The sequence below is a fragment of the Delphinapterus leucas genome, chromosome 8 (genome assembly GCF_059928025.1).
Source record: "Delphinapterus leucas isolate spDelLeu-1000000601 "Yukka" chromosome 8, BTC_Dleu_Yukka2, whole genome shotgun sequence".
NCBI classification, from domain to species: domain Eukaryota; kingdom Metazoa; phylum Chordata; class Mammalia; order Artiodactyla; family Monodontidae; genus Delphinapterus; species Delphinapterus leucas.
The window spans coordinates 5,049,305-5,065,728 of NC_143136.1; the positions used below are offsets into that span (position 1 = coordinate 5,049,305).

The window sequence follows — 16,424 nt, forward strand, 5'->3', positions numbered from 1 at the left end:
ATTACAAAGTGTTGTTATCCTTAATATACAAAGAGTTCTTACATGTCAATAAGCAAAAGACAAGCACCTAGTGCAACAATGGACAAAGGATACATCTACACAATTACAAACAAGAAACACACAAAACCCATAAATATATGAGCTGTTCAACCTCACTACTAACTGAAGAAATCCAAATAAACAAAACACGAGATATTTTTATTGCTTATAATTATTAGCATAGATTCTAAAAATGTGTAGAGGTGAAATGAGCACTCACTTTATGGATGGAAGGGTATTTTATATAAAACCTTTCTAGAAATGAATTTGGAAATACGTACGGAGAATCTTGTAAGTGTTTATATCCATTGGCTGAGTCACTTTGCCTATGGACTTTTATGCTAAGACATTAATAAGTTACACACAAAGATTTCAGTACAAGTGTGTATCAGGTCTATGTGAATGAAAAAAATGACTAGAAGGGAAGGCACATAACATTGATCTAATTCATAACATGGAGATAGAAAACGAATAAAAAAGAAAAAAGCGATAAAGAAACAAAAGACGCCCAGTTAATCCAGAAGTCTAAAACAAAATGGCAGAATTCAAATGAGTTGAGAATGAAAGATGAGGTTAAGTAGTGTGTAAAGTTCTTCGGCAAGTTCGCTCTAAAATAACTAACGCCTATCTGTAGCTAAAAGTCCATCACTTAAAAGTAGCATCCATTTACTTCAAATTAAATTTGCTGGGTTGGAATTCTTCACGTGAGAGAGTTCTATGAACAATAGGGTAGGGCTCTGGGTGATACCAGCCAAGGACGTTGCCCACAGGCTTAGCTGAGGGCACCACATCCCTGAGCACTGCTGTGACCATGAGGGACTTTCCACAGCACAGTGGTGCTGTGCTCCTGCGGACATCATATTCCCACTTCCAAGTCCCTACTTGTGATCCAAAGAAGATGAAACGTCTACCAGGCTCCTTGAATGGGGATTTCCCCAGCTTAGGGTTGACAGGATGTGCCGTAATAAACCGACCATGGGTGTGACCATGGAAAAGGGATTTCAATCGTGACCCAAATCTTCCCATTCACCCAATAGCAAGAATCTTAAAGAGAAAGCAACTGGGCATTGAAAACTCAATCCCTAGCCGAGGCCCATGACATAACCTCCTCTGGGGATATGATAAAGTTCATATGGCATTTTGTATTTTCTATTTGTTATCAAACATTACATTTTCCTTAGGACAGTAAGTGGCAGTTAAGCCCCAAAGATGTCTCAAGGTGACATTTCAAACTCCAAATCTTACATAGCCGACACTTCTTCAAATCGTCAGGACTCTTCCCTCATCCTACGTGCCTGGCAAGTTCCCATCCTTTCTTCACACCCCACACAGGCATCCCTCAAGCCCTGAAGCCTTGCCCCACCTCCTGGGGTGAAGCCGAGCACATCACCCCTGGGCCTTCACACCTCCTATGAGCTGCTGCACTGCACTGGCTCATCTGCTCACCTTTCCCACCTCCCAGAGGGTGAGATTCCAGAGGATAGGGATTATGCCTCATTTTTCTGTACCCCCAGAGCTCAGGACAGTGACTGGCACACATTAGAAACTTCATACATGCTTGCTGACTTGAACAAATAAATGGATAGATGTGTCCCAATGGTCAGAAGGGGAAGTGGAAAGTTGGTTATAGGGTGACTGCCTCGCATAGAAGTTCTGGAGGTCAGAGATTCTGGATCCACAGAATGCACAATTCCTGGCACAGAACAGGTGCTCAGCAAGTACTTTTTGAACAAATAAATAAATTAATGAAGACATTAGCTTTTTATTCAGTATAGAAACGTATTTTTTCTTGGGCGCTTTTCTCTCTTCCCAGCCCATGGAGTTAGCACACCATCTAGAAAAGGAAAACTCATGTACCACTTGGAAGGAAGGTCAGCAGGTCATGAGACCACATAAAGTAACCGTATCACCTTTCTAGAATGAACTAATGTCTCTGTTATCAGAAAGGCCAGTTTTATTTTGATTAGTCACAACAGCTGATGTTTGTATTGCGCTTCATGAGTTTCCACAGCACCTGCCGTCACACCTCTGTGATGGGGGCAGGGCCAGGCAAGGTCAGCCTAACGTAAAACATGGTTCAGTTACCTGCTCAACACCATGCAGCACCAGGCAGTAGAACCCAGGCTGCTGGAACCCGAATTCTGTCCCCTTTTTCTTATCCTCCTTTTGCCAAACAATGTCATTCATGCCATGGAACTGTGGGGTCAGCATTATTCCTCTTAAAAAACATTTAACATTTCAGAAAGGAAAAAAGGCAGCATCTTTAAGAAGCAGAGACATATGCTAGGAATGACTGCAGAACAGAAATCTATTTTGAGAAGATCAGATGTAGGTTGGAGACAGGAAAGGAAACAACTGAAATCTGTGAAGGGATTTCATATGTCGGAGGAGTCCGAGTTTGTTGGTGGAAGACTTAGAGCGGTTCTTACCACCTTTTCTCTGATAAGCGATCATGGGAAGGTAAAAGCCACAGCACAGTTTGCCAAGACTCTTAAACAAAAACAAACCACAACACTCTGAATGGTTTGCATTGCACACCGAAGCCAGGAATTTCGCAACACATCTATTCCGAGAAAACACTAGCTTTCTCTGATCCTGAGCAAAAACCAAATTCTCCCTTAAAAGAGAATAAAGAAAACCAAAATTGTGTGAAAGAATCACATAACAGTTACAAGAGAAAACTGAGAGAATCTGAACTTTTATACAGGTCCAGGGGTTTCCTTTAAATCTTGCTCCAAATGGCTTTTCCATTTTTCTAAACACAGTCACTACAAATTTGTTAATACTAATCCTTGATACCTTAACAATGAATTCATGTTTTTTAGAAGGCCCTTAAACCTCCATCATGTGTAAAACATGACTTTCAACCGCCCAGCCCTGGGAAAGCCTAGTGGTTTGTGCAGCTGTGACTCAAAGTGCCACAGTTTGCTTGTTGGCAGTCCAGGAACCCAAGGGTGTAGCGGAAACAATCATCCACAGAAGAGATGAGACTTGTAAACCTTAGTCTACAACCTTAATGGTCAAAATCTCCACTTAATCCAAAAACCTCAGCACTGTCCTCCAGCCAGGAGCACCCATTGCTGCCATTGCGCTGGATTTCTTCAGCATGTCGGCTGTGAGCTTACCTGAATTTGGTGAGATGTGCAAGCTGCTCATGTCCTTGGACAGGCCGTTGGTTTTCGGGCTGGAGATGGGCGCGCAGGCCGATGTGGCTCGGGGCGGCCTCTTCCCTGGGACTTTCACAGTGGTTCTCAGAAGATCAATCTCTTTGCCATGAACATTCTGCATGTAATCCTGTTCAAAATGTTAAACATCCAAGAGAGATTAAAAGAAAGACCTTTTACAATCTAGGACAAGAGGTTCTATCAGACATCCTGCGTTGTAATCCTATGACCCTTCCACGGTGGCAAGCGCTTAAAAATACGGTTTTGATCTGTCTTGTACGGGTGGCATCATCATTACACTGATATCAGCTCTGCCTCTGCGTCCTGAACTGACCCAGGCCCTGGAAATGCAGGGGACACAGTCGATGCCTTCTGCCCAGGAGGATGAGACACCAGTACGGACATGAAATCCTATTTTGTGAGCTGCTGCACATTAGATGGTACATTAGGCACCTGGGCTCTTCCTGTAAGTTTTGGGTAAAATTCCATGGAGTGGGAACTATTTTGTAATAACCTGTTTGTCTCCGAGAGCAATACCGTTCGACATCTAGGTAAGACTGAAGTTGTCTGGGGGGAACTCAGGTGAAAACTCTAAGTAAGAGGTCAAGCATTTTGTTCAGGAAGATGTCTGAGGGGGTCAGTGGTACGGTGCTGAAAACACATGGAGGTCACAAGAGCTGGATGCTAAAAAAGAAGGCACATTATTTTTACTCAAGCATTATGTTTCTCCAAGTGATTCACTACTCAGAAAAAGTATCTTGCTTTTGTCTACACTTTGGAGGTCAATGACTAGCAGCTATCACGGAACTAAAGGGAAGTCTAGGTACACAGGGAATTCTTTGTGCCGTCACCTAATTCAATATGGAGGAAAATAATACTTAAGAATCGGCTGTTGGGTGGGGAAAGAGAAGACAACTGAGAGCCAGAGTGAGGGGCCTCTTGACAAATTAGAGGAGTTATTGACCCTTTCATACATTTTGGGGGGGCAATGAACCCCCCTGTCTCTGCAGATATATCAGTAAACCAACATCACACATGAAGAAAGGATACAATCTAAATCACTCTTGGGTAAACAATATTTCAAGTGTTTTAAGACTAACCAGGAAATGAAATAAACAGATTCCTTCCTTGGCAGAATCTTGGTGGATTCCTTTTAGGATATAAAGGGAAAAGACCAATAAATTTGTATTGATTATAAACAATAAAGTTCACGTCAATCTAATTTTAGAAGAACTGCCAAACAATCCGGTGTGCGACTGCAAGCGACCCAGGGAGTTTGGAGAAGCGAGCTGTTTCCTTATAATTGCCAATCAACACAGTCAACAGATACAGAGAGAGAGCTGGATGAAGGTCTACCGGCAAAGTGCACGGGTCAGAGGCCTCAGCCTGCAGGACGAGGAAAGTCAGTCCAGGTGTACGGCAGAAGCTTCAGAGGGCACAGAAGGTGCTAGGGAAGCCAAGAGAAGGACTCCAGTGGCTTCTTTTAATTGCGAGACAATGTCCATATTCCATAAGGTGAAGGGGTTGAGAAGCAGTCACTGGTTTATCCACAAGTAGGAAGTTTGCTGACAGAAGTTATGGCACAAAAAGGAACTCAAAGTACTAGATTCCAACACAGGGGGAAGAACCCGCATATGGGTCGCTGGGACCGTGTGGGACAGAGAGAACTGTCCTCCCTCCAGCATCTGTAGGAGGGAGGGCCAGCTCTGAGTGTCAGACCTCACCTGAAACCCAAGCAGCTGGACTTGTGGCCGCATGGGAGCCACCCCAGACTCAGGAAAGGGAGTGGGAGAATTCTCAACACAGGAGGAAGGGCTGGAAGAGAAACTCCATAACGTGAACGGGGGCCTTGTGATGGAGATTACAGAACCCTGAAGGTTCACCAAGCACCAGCCCAGGAGATGATGACGCAGCATCCAGGGTGACTTCCTAAGGACAGACCTCAAATGGCCAATTCTTAGTGCACAGCCCAAGGTCAAAAAGCTGAGGCTAGAATCAGGAGGAACGTGGGACTGAAGACAAACAAAGGATCAGAAGCTGCACCAAGTAGGGGCAAATTCAGATCAGCTCCTCCAGGGAGGGGCGAGGCTGGGCCTTCCTCAGCAATGATAAACCATCCAGAGAGAAGCACCTGCACCGGCACGTATGCTGTCAGCCGGGGAAGCCAGGAGCAGAGGTGCTGATGCACCCTGGGCTGCCCAGCTGTGCATGTAATCTCCCAGGGCAGCTTAGGGAGGGACATCTGCCGGGGTCGGCCACGGGCATCTAGGAGGAGGGTCATCACAGGTTTGGAGAAGGGGTGGGCTGTGTCCAGCTGGGAACAGACTAAAGACTCCACTTGAAAGGCAAGATGCTTCGACTACCACCGCCCCCCCCCCGCCCCCTGCCGCAAATATAATCTACTATGAAAAAAGTTGCGGTTTTGAAAGGATGAGGACAAAGGATGGAAAGAAAGTTATTATCATTAAATTAGGCTAAAGGATAAAGCGGACTGAAAGAAATGTAGAAGTCTCATGACCAAGCTCACCACGAGGATGGCCAACAAAAAGCACACGGAAGAAGGAAGTGGCTTTTGGTTAGTACAGGACCAAGGGTCAAGGTTATTCAAAAGAAAAAGGTTGTTCTTAAGCATCTTTCATTTACTTCCATTAACATTTACTCCAAATAGGCAAACCCAAGTTTCAAAACCCAAGTTAATGCTTGTAAATAATGAATTCCTTCTTGCATAGTTACTCCTTTAAAAATATCAACTTGCTACAACTTTTTTCTTTAATGCCAATCCTTAACAAATTAAAATACAATAACAGGAGTGTAATTGAGCATTTATGGCTTATGGGCTCTAAAATGAGGCTAATCAGAGAGTGGCTAAGCCTCAGCGTGGTCTCTTTTTTAATAGGCATGTTCTAACATACAATAACCAGGATATTTTATTTAAAATTATTATAGAAATGTACCAAGTGTTGGCTCTCTGGATTTGAATGCGGCGACAGAACCCATTTATCTTTGGCTCAGCATGGGCTGGGGGATCTGTTTTCCTGCCTGAGTCAGGCATTGAAAGTGCAGAAGAACCAGTTCTTAAGAAAATCAGAATATAAGTCTGGCAATTCTTAAATTTCAAGCCACTAAAATTTATAAAAATGTGACAAGATCCATTTCCTAATCCATAAAAGTCTTTCAGAAACAGGTGGATACGTGAGCCTGAGGCTTCTAGCTTCTCCCAAGAGAAACAACACTGAGTTTTCCGTTTTTGAAAGAACTACCCTTTTCATCTCTCCCCAGCTTGGTACTTGAGGAATTAAAGCTACAACCACCAAACAATGTCGCCTCCTCAGAAGTGGGACGCGCAGCCTGATGGTCCGAGGTAGGGACCGTGCAGGGGGAAATAAAGCCAGCGAGCTTGATTTTGATATGCAAACGTTACAGATACAACCCCTCTCCGTCTTCCTTGCAGAAAATGCTGATCGAGGATAAAAGGGGAAGAAAAAACCCTTTAACAAGGCATGAGGGTAATTCAAAGCCAAGTACTTTTAAACAGCACTTAACAAGTCCCCGAGGCCCACTCAAGAGCCAGGCCCCCCAGAGGTGCTATCTCCTGCCCCTCAACAGCTTGAAAAAGTAGTAATTGCAAACCTATTTGCATTTTTCTTCTCAAGTTGTCCGTGCTCATCTCGTGGATTATTTTTTGCAAGCAGGCGCCGGAGCAGAGGGACCCGTCCCCGACCGCATGGATGAAGCTCCGTAACCCAGCACAGCGTCCCCCTGCCACCCCGCTCCTGCACCTTTGCCATCCCTTGTTTTTTACATTTTCCTCCTAATTATGTTGCATCTATTGCCGTACACTTAATTAGCTGCATTAATGTGATTTCTTTTCACATAGTCAAGCAATTAAGAGCTATGATTGAGTTTCATTCAATTAGCCTCAACAAACATGCTAATTGATGTCCCAGATGCAAATGAGGTGCAGTGAGAGGAACCTGCTAGCAATTGAGAGCCCTGTCAGGGACCCACAGCTTTCAGCTTGCTGACAGAAGCACAGCTCAGTGTGGCTCCCACCTTCGGCGGGGCTGCCTTGGGAGAGGGCGTGGAGTCCTGAGTGCCTCGGTGGGTGTAACCAGATCCCTCCGGATTCGAGAATTAACGGGTTGGCTGCTGTCACGCTGTTGTCCTAAAATCTCACAGTTAGTTACCCATTACCAGGACTGGGAGGTCATCACTGGATGGCACTCAGCTCCGGCAATTAGAGTGGTACCAAGTCCTCATCAAGATACCGCACGAAGCTCCTAAAAACACCCCACCGGAAAGAGTTCTCCCCAGGCGGCCAAGGGAACGATGTGTGGGTCTCGTCTTGCCCATCCCAGAGCCCTCTGTGTGCGTGACGGCCTACAGTTCTCAGTAAATGGTGAGTTCATCTTAGTCAGCTCTGGGGCATCTGGCACTTGAAGTTAAGCTCAAAATACAGCAATCCATCAATAGTCCCTAAAAATACTCTTACTATATTGATTCTCACTGCCTCCCATCCCTTTGTTACCTTTGGCTGTCTGGTGAGAGATGGTTTGCTTCGTGTGTTCACAGGGTGCCAAAAAGCAGTTAAGATCTTAGAGCTAAACCCAAACGCATCAATGACGTGACTGGCATCTCAAGATTAGATTATCAGCATAAGACACACAGCTCTGAAATGCAATCAACATTGCTCCAGTTCTAACATATACTTTTTAAAGGTATTAAGATTCCTCATTCCCATAATTAAATGATGGAAAAGTTACAGAAATCTTTGTTCCAATTAGGTTTTCTCAATAAGCTCTGGTTTCTAACTGTACATAAATGTTGAGAAATTCATTATTTTCTATTACTATCTAATATTTTGTCTAAGTGAGGTAACTGTTAGGACATACTGATGCTTGCCTTGGTCTTTCTGCCACGGCTAATCTAGTCACGTGTTTTCTCTTTGCATAACCTAAGTTCAGCAGTCCTCAAAGTGTGGCCCTCAACGCCCTATCAGGGGCTTCATGAGTTTGACACTATTTTCAAAACAACCCCAAGACATAGTTTGCTTTTTCCCTCTGTTGAAATTTGCTTCGATGGTGCAAAAGCGACGTGGGTAATAAATATCGCTGACTCCTCAGCACGAATCAAGGCAATGGTAACCACGTTGTACTTTGTACACTGTCAGTATTTTACTGATTGTCACGCTCTCTAAATACAAACAAAAAAACCCAAAAAAGTTTCACCTAAGGATGTTTTCTTTTTTTTTTGTATTTCCTTTGATTTTATTGGTCTGAACTCATTTTACATTAACACTTCAACATTTTAATTTCCCGTAAAGAAGAAAATAGAGGAACTTAAGAGAATGCTGAACCAGAGTTGGTGTTATAGGAACACTCACATATCTTGCTAACAGAAGTATATTCACTGTTAAATCAAGAGCCTGAAAAAATGGCCACATTTTTTCCCCCAGGAATTTCCCTTCTAGGTAATAATTCTAAGGTTCAAAGATACGACAAAATTTAGTTCAAGAATCTTCACTGAAGTTATATAATGGTAAGAATAAGCAAGCGCCTAAATGCCCATGACAAATATTTTGAACTACGTGATAATTTACAGCCATTCAAAATCATATTTTGAAGAATATACTGGCTAACTTTAGATAACAAAGTATGTTCTTAATAAACCAAGAAAAAAAAAAAACAAAAAACCTACTGATTAAAAACATTCTAACCTTTGAGCTTTTAAATTTCCCAGGTGATGCCACGGCAAGTATATTTCAGTGTTTCTGCTGCGCCGTGAGGGCTGACCATCCTGCACAGGAAAGCTCTTCCCTGACTGTTTCATTCACAAGCTGAATTCGCCACTTGTTTGCTGGGACAACACTTCAACTTGAAAGAATGACTATGTCAGACATTAACTATGGTTATTCGGTCTTGGGTATGTGGTAGATATTTTCTTGAAAAAGAACAAGTACTTTTCTTGTATTTGTACTGTAAGGAAAGCGGCTGACAGTATTTGTGGCCAGTGAGAGAATCTGAGCTTTCCAGCAACAATGAGAATTTCGAAAACTTGTGTCTCTCACCATGACACCTTCCAAATACCTGGAGACTTTTCTGACAAGACTGGTGGTGATATTAATGAATGTGATTTGGGGGTATTACTTGATGAAAAGTATCACCATTTGGAAATCTGCATACCTCAGTTAAACAAGCTTTTTGAAATGACTGACACATGGTGTGTCACATGCATGGATACAGGATCATTCAAAGTGCAAGACAGGTCATTGGATGTAATGTAGCAGAGAGGGAAAATTTCACTGAATTCCTAAGCTTTAATAAACTGTCACATGTCAAGTTTTAGCGTAGTATCCAAGAAGAACATGCATGATCTGAATGATCTGAAATGGCTATTAAAATACTCCTCAACCCTCCTCCACTGTCGGTGGAAATGTAACCTGGTGCTACCACTATGGTAAACAGTTCGGAGGTTCCTCCAAAAACTAAAAATAGAGTTGCCATATGATCCAACAATCCCACTCCTAGGCATATATCCAGAAGAGACAAAAACTCTAGTTCAAAAAGACACAAGCACCCCAATGTTCACTGCAGCATTGTTTACAATAGCCAAGACACAGAAGCAACCTAAATGTCCATCGACAGGTAAAGAAGATGTGGTACATGTATACAATGGAATACTACTCAGCCATTAAAAAGAATGAAATAAGGCCATTTGTAGCCACACGGATGGACCGAGAGATTATCATGCTAAGTGAAGGAAGTCAGACAGAGAAAGACAAATACCATATGATGTCACTTATATGTGGAATCTGAACTATGACACAAATGAACTTATCTACAAAACAGAAACAGACTCACAGACAGAGAGAACAGACTTGTGGCTGCCAAGGGGGAGGGATGGATTGGGAGTTTGGGGTTAGCAGGTGCAAACCATTATATATAGGATGGAGAAACAGCAAGGTCATACTGTACAGCAAAGGGAACTATATTCAATATCCTATAATAAACCATAAGGGAAAAGAATATGAAAAAGAATGTATATGTATGTATAACTGAATCACTTTGCTGTACAGCAGAAAGTAACATAACATTGCAAATCAGCTATACCTCAAAAAAATAAATTTTCAGAAAAGCACACTTAAAATAAAAAATACTCCTTCCTCTTCCAACTAAATATCTCTGTGAGAGCCTCTTCACATACTTTAACCAAAACGACATGTCTCAACAGACTGAAGGCAGAAGTAGAAATGATGGTCTAACTTTCTGAACTGAAATCAAAGAGCTCTGAAAAAATGGAGAACAATGCTACCCTGCTTATGATTTCCTTTCGTTTTAGAAAGTATCTTTTTCATTTAAAAAATGTCATTTATGGAATAATATGTAATGGATAGGTTATTATTATTTTAAATGAATTATATGCATATTAAATGCTTTCTCAGTCATTTCTCAGTCATTTCTCCCATGATAAACATCAACAGATATAATCCACAGAAACAAAAGCTCTTTCAGATTCTTCAGTTTTTAGGAAGGTAAAAGGGCCCTAAGGCCAAAAGGTTTGACACCCACTAGTCTAGCTTGATGTTCACAAAACAGCCAAGGGCTCTGTGTGTGTGATTTTATGCACACAGCTGGGGGAGGAGCATTGCAGCCTGAGCTGTGCAGATACTAGAAATGGTCTGCGGATATGTCTGTCTTCTCCTGGAGGAGAGGAAGAACTCAGTCTTCCCTATTTTCACTCCACTTCATGAATGTGTCCAGGTTCAAGAGGAACAGTAGTTTATATAAATTCTATCTTTTAAAACCCTTACTTCTGGGCTCAAAAAAAAGATGTAAGAGAAGCCATTGTCAGATGCACTGCTATTCCCAAACTCCACTTAATACTATTTTCAAAGGAAACTCATCTATAAAGACATACATGATACCATCCCTTCAAAGAGACCAAGCAAACGCTTAAGTCCAACATGGATGAATAATAAACAATAGCCTCATATATAGTCACAGGCACAGAGGAAAGTAATACCCTAAAAACACTATGAAAATAGTATCGTAAAACTATGCGAAATCTCCCGGCCACATCCTTTCAGATCACATCCCTCAAAGAAGACAATTTCTCCTTCTCTCCAAAGGATCAGAGTTACAATGGCAAAGGTAGCAGGCAGCTTCAAAGAGAAAAACCTTATGAGAATCAGTTTGCTTTCCCAAAGACAGCCAACAGAATTCCACTGTTTCACTTCTGGAGCTGCTTCGGAAAGACCACTTGACCAGCGGATGTCAACGTGACCTGTGGCCACCGCAGGAAGAAGATACCTGGCAAATTGGATGTCAAATGGCGTCTGAGGCAAAGGCAACGCTTAGGACACCTGATTCTGAACCAAGGCTTTACTGGGCCTGGGTAACTACCTAAGAGGTGAACGGAAAAGGTTGGTGAAGCGTCGTGAGGGATCCGTGGTGGCACCCTTCGCTTCCACAAGGAGCTCAACACCACTGAAGCAGGGCAAACCTCTCCGGTGCATGTGCTCAAAGCGCTGGCATCCAACACATGTGGGCTCAAGTCCAACATTAGCCCAGGGGGAATAGGTTAATATAATATAAATCAAAATAGCAGAAAATTCTACGTTGAATTATGAATATACCTTTTGCTTCTTGATTGCATCTGTCTTGACTGACCTAGTATATTGAGCTTTACACTGCAAGAAAGATTTTTCTCATTTTAGGTTAAATTGAATATTACCCAGTTGTAACCCATGCGTGCTCAGACCTAGCCTATACAACAGCAGTGTGTTGGATATGCAGGCAGGTCTCTCCCAGAGGCAAGCATGAGTGAGAGTTCACAGCAATAAACTACAAGGAGCCAGCCCCATTCCCTGGCTCCACGACTCTTTTAATAATTAAATATGGCTTGAAACAACTGGACCAGTAGTTAGATCTTGGAAATTCTGAGTTATGTAGGAATGTTCACCATAATGATAATTAGCTCTATCTGAACCACTTTAAAACTTCAGATTTCTTGGAATGAATTTGCTAGAACATGAAGCACTTAAAGAAACAGTTTTTTGTTTTTTGTTTTTTTTTTTTGTGGTACGCGGGTCTCTCACTGTTGTGGCGATTTTTTAAACATTTTTACAAAATGTTTATTTGTATATTTATTTAGTATCTGTGAGCTCTGTGAGGGCAGGGACAGTATCCCCAGCACCAAGCAAGTGTCTGACGCAAGACAGACACACAGTGACTTTTTACTGAAGAAATGAAGAAGTAGGATTTACACACTCGGGAAAGCAACTCAGACACTGCAAAGGAATGGGAAGGAGTAAAAGCATAGGGACACCACTTAAAGGAGTGCCTAAAGGAAGGGATGGCGACAAGAGATTTCCTAGAGGGAAGAAACAGATTTTTAAGACAGAAGAAGAGCACACACGTCTGTCTTCAGAGGACACTAATGATCGCTAAGCCTTTTCTTCTACCATTTGGCCCAACACAGGACAGGAAAATTCCCACTTCAGTTTTTGCCCATCACAAAATTTAAGTACTTCTTCTAATTTCAAAACTTTCACTAGACCTGTCTGGAAGTCTCATTGTTTATTTTTTTTCCTGATGCATTGCTTTTTTAGGAGTGATTCTGTTTTCCTAACGCTACTTACTGCCCGCCAGGGTGGTTCACGGTAGCATGATCAGATTCATTTCAAATGAACAGCAGTCAGGTCACTGATTAACATAGTTTTCTGGTTTCCTAAACCAAGGGCGGATGTCCACAGGAAACAAAGTTAGCCTCCTCCGGGCCAGAGGATGGCCTCAGAGTGAGCGTGCCTGGGAGCCTCTGCCTGTCAGGAGTTGTGGGCTTGGGCCATGCTGTTTAACCAGTCTGGGTCCCGATTTCCACATCTTGAAAAATAAGGGTGTTAATAGTTCTTGCCTCACGAGATTGTTGTCCCGATTAACTGAGACAATATACAAAGCGCCTGAAAGAATGCCAAAGCCCTTTAGAAATGCTGGCTCTACTGCTCCTGTCCAATAAAAATACTGAAATACTTGCCCTCTGATTTTATGTGGGCATTTCCCGAAGTGCGGGCAGCATCCCCACTGGGGGTGGCCATTCCGACAGGATAAGCCACGGGGGTGGCCTGCAAAGCTAGTTTTCACTTCACAGCATAGCAAAAACAAAAACTGTCCTCTGCAAACACGTGACATTTTCTACATTTTTCTTCTTCTTTTTCTCCCCCCTCCTCCTTTTTCTTTTCTTTTTTTGGTGGGGGAGGCATGTACAGGGTAGTCAGACATTTTTATTGCAAAATGCCGTCTGGAAAAGATGCAAAACAAAATTGCTAACATGCAAGGGAGAAAAATAAGGGAGAAAAACAAAAGGCCCCCTTCCCTTTGCTTATTGAGTTCAAAGGCATAACAGGCAGCACCCTGCAGCAAATGGGAAGCTACACTAATTTTAAAGCCATAAAACGCTATCAAGTTCCCTGCGGGGCAGGACTACACTGAAGCTCGTGGCACCTAAATAAGATGTGGTTCATTTACTTCGCAGCTTAGCCTAATGAAATCATCAACGGAGTTTTAGCCTAGAGTTGTAACAGGCAAACAGCCGCTGCGGCAGAGGCGGGAACTCCCAGCCGTCGGCGGGGCCGCGGCTAGATGGCTGTTGATTAGAAAATTTTTCAGTTTTGACAAGCACTTAATGAACATCAATCGCACCTTGACTGGTTTCCATCTGGGGCCACAGGCACACCTGAGAAGCAGCAGGTCTCTCCGTCTCCGCCTCTCCTTCCTTCCCAACACTGTAGCAACCAGCCGGCAACCAGGTTAGAACCGGAGAAGCACATACTTACAAAGTCGAATAATGAAATTCCATTTCTTGGCAGCAGGGAAAAAGAATATTCCCGCACTGTCCCCCACGTCCGAGTTCTCCGGAGCGACGTGCCGTCAGTGAAGAAAACGGACGGGTTTGATTTATTTACCTCTCGCAAGAATTTCCGGCCATAATTAGTAACCCTCGAAAGGCCCGAAATGGAAAACCAAGTGATACAGATTGGGTGCAAGGATGAAGCATCATGCCGCGTACTGACAAGACAATATTCCAAGGACTCCTCTGGAAGCTTTACTCAGATCCACAAGCTACATGGTTAACTCTGTACCGCTATAAAAACATATATATACTTTTGTTTATTTTGAAAAGCAAGAAGGCAGAATAACTTTTCAATGTAGAAAAATTTTTAAGTTAGGTAGGGTCTAGGCTACCTGGTGGTTTATTTTCTACACAGATGGGAAGACTTTATTTGTCTGACCTCACCCTGCTTATGGTCACTCTGCTCTCAACATCAAGACGTGTACTACGGTGAGCCTGCATTTTGGCCATTTTAACCCTCAATCTAAACACTGTCAAAGCCCAAGGGCTACCTAAAATAAACAAGAATTCCTCAGGGCAGAAATAAGAGTTTGATCAAGATTCTAACATTTTTGTGTATGTGTAATAGGTATGAGTTTTTCAGTAGTCATCTTTTTCTAACAAAAGTTGCAGCTAGGGGCTTCCCCGGTGGCGCAGTGGTTGAGAGTCCGCCTGCCGATGCAGGGGACACGGGTTCGTGCCCCGGTCCGGGAAGATCCCACATGCCGCGGAGCGGCTGGGCCCGTGAGCCACGGCCGCTGGGCCTGCGCGTTCGGAGCCTGTGCTCCGCAACGGGAGAGGCCACAACAGTGAGAGGCCCGCGTACCGCAAAAAAAAAACCCCAAAAAACAAACAAACAAACAAACAAAAAAACCTTGTAGCTATTCCCTGAAAATATTTATACTACTGTGGCAGTATCATTCCATGGGTTTGAAATCATTGATATCTGGGGGAAATAATTTATCATACTATCTGAAACTCGCTGGATGAATGCCAAAAATATTTCCCAGGTCACCTAAAGAGCAGAGAGGGACAGCCTCCCTCACCTTTGGAGGGCACTTGGCAAACACAGAGAGAGCCCATGGCCCATGTGGGCAGGGCTGGGTGGGTGTCTGCATGCCACATGGGTTCCAGACCATCATTCAGGTTATCAAACCTCCAGAACCCACCATGTTCATGACTGGGCCTAGCGAATTTCTCTGTGGTATTTCTCATCCAGGGCCCTCATTAATGCTGGGCATCTTTAAATTCAGCCATTCTCAGTAGTTCTCCCACACTGTAGTTTTTACATTAAAACCTCAAGCTCCAGAGAGGTATTTGTACACCTATGCTCACAGCAGCATCATTCACAATAGTTAAGAGGAGGAAACAGCCCAAGTGTCCGTCCAACAAATGGATACACAGAATGTGGCACGTATACCTGGAACTGGTGCCGGGACCCCGATGGACACCAAAATCCACAGATGCTCGAGTCCCTTATATAAGGTGGCACAGTATGTGCATATAACCTACACATATCCTCCTGTGCCCTTTGAATCAGCTCTAGATTGCTTACAACGCCCAATGCGATGTAAATGCCACATAAACAGCTGCTGGCACGCGAGAAATTCAAATTTTGTTTTTTGGAACTCTCCGGAATTTTTTTCCCGAATATTTTCGATCTGCAGTTGGTTGAATCCCTGGACTGTATATATATCCAATGGTACTGTATGTATATACAATGGAATATTATTCAGCCTTAAGAAGGAAGGAAATGCTACAACACAGATGAACCTTCAAGACAGGATGCTAAGTGAAATAAGCCAATCACAAAAAGATAAACACTACATGACTCCACTCCTATGAAGTAAACAGAACAGTCAAATTCATAGAAACAGAAGGTAGAAGCGTGGCTGGAGGAGGGGGAATTCAGAGTCAGTGTTCAACGGGGACAGGGCTTCAGTTTTGCAAAATGAAAAAGTATCGGAGACGGATGGTGGCGATGGTTTTACAACACTCCTCAACTATGTGCTTAAAAATGGTGAAGGTGGCAAATTTTATGTGATGTGTGTTTTACTACAAACAGAACAAAACAAAACCAAAAAACATCTCAAACTCCTGTCCAACCTTGGTGACCTTCTCTTCATTCCGCAGAAACGGAGCCTGGAAGTGACTGTGACACTTTTCTGTGGCTTAAAAGCATCACACGGTGGCTTCCTTTCCTACAGTTTCAGAACTGCAGGCCTACAGGTGTGAGGACAGGCCACGCGTTCGGCTAATCGTGCCATCATTCTTTCACTCCTTCGACAAAACAGCACTGGCTCAATGTGAAGGCAACGCTGGCAACAGGAACCA

At 43.2% G+C, this 16,424-nt stretch overlaps 1 protein-coding gene across 12 annotated transcripts in view; it reads right to left on the minus strand.

Annotated features, from left to right (window-relative positions):
• Window positions 1-16,424, minus strand: part of AGAP1 (ArfGAP with GTPase domain, ankyrin repeat and PH domain 1) — a 556,588-nt gene that overhangs the window by 175,991 nt on the left and 364,173 nt on the right. For all 12 annotated transcript variants that reach the window (XR_016394007.1, XM_089916180.1, XM_089916184.1 and 9 more), the window contains one exon: window positions 3,165-3,333. Coding sequence is in view for 11 of the 12 variants with exons in the window: in XM_089916180.1 (XP_089772306.1) it covers window positions 3,165-3,333 (169 nt within the window). In the remaining variant the exon portion in view is untranslated. The remainder of the gene's footprint in view (window positions 1-3,164; window positions 3,334-16,424) is intronic.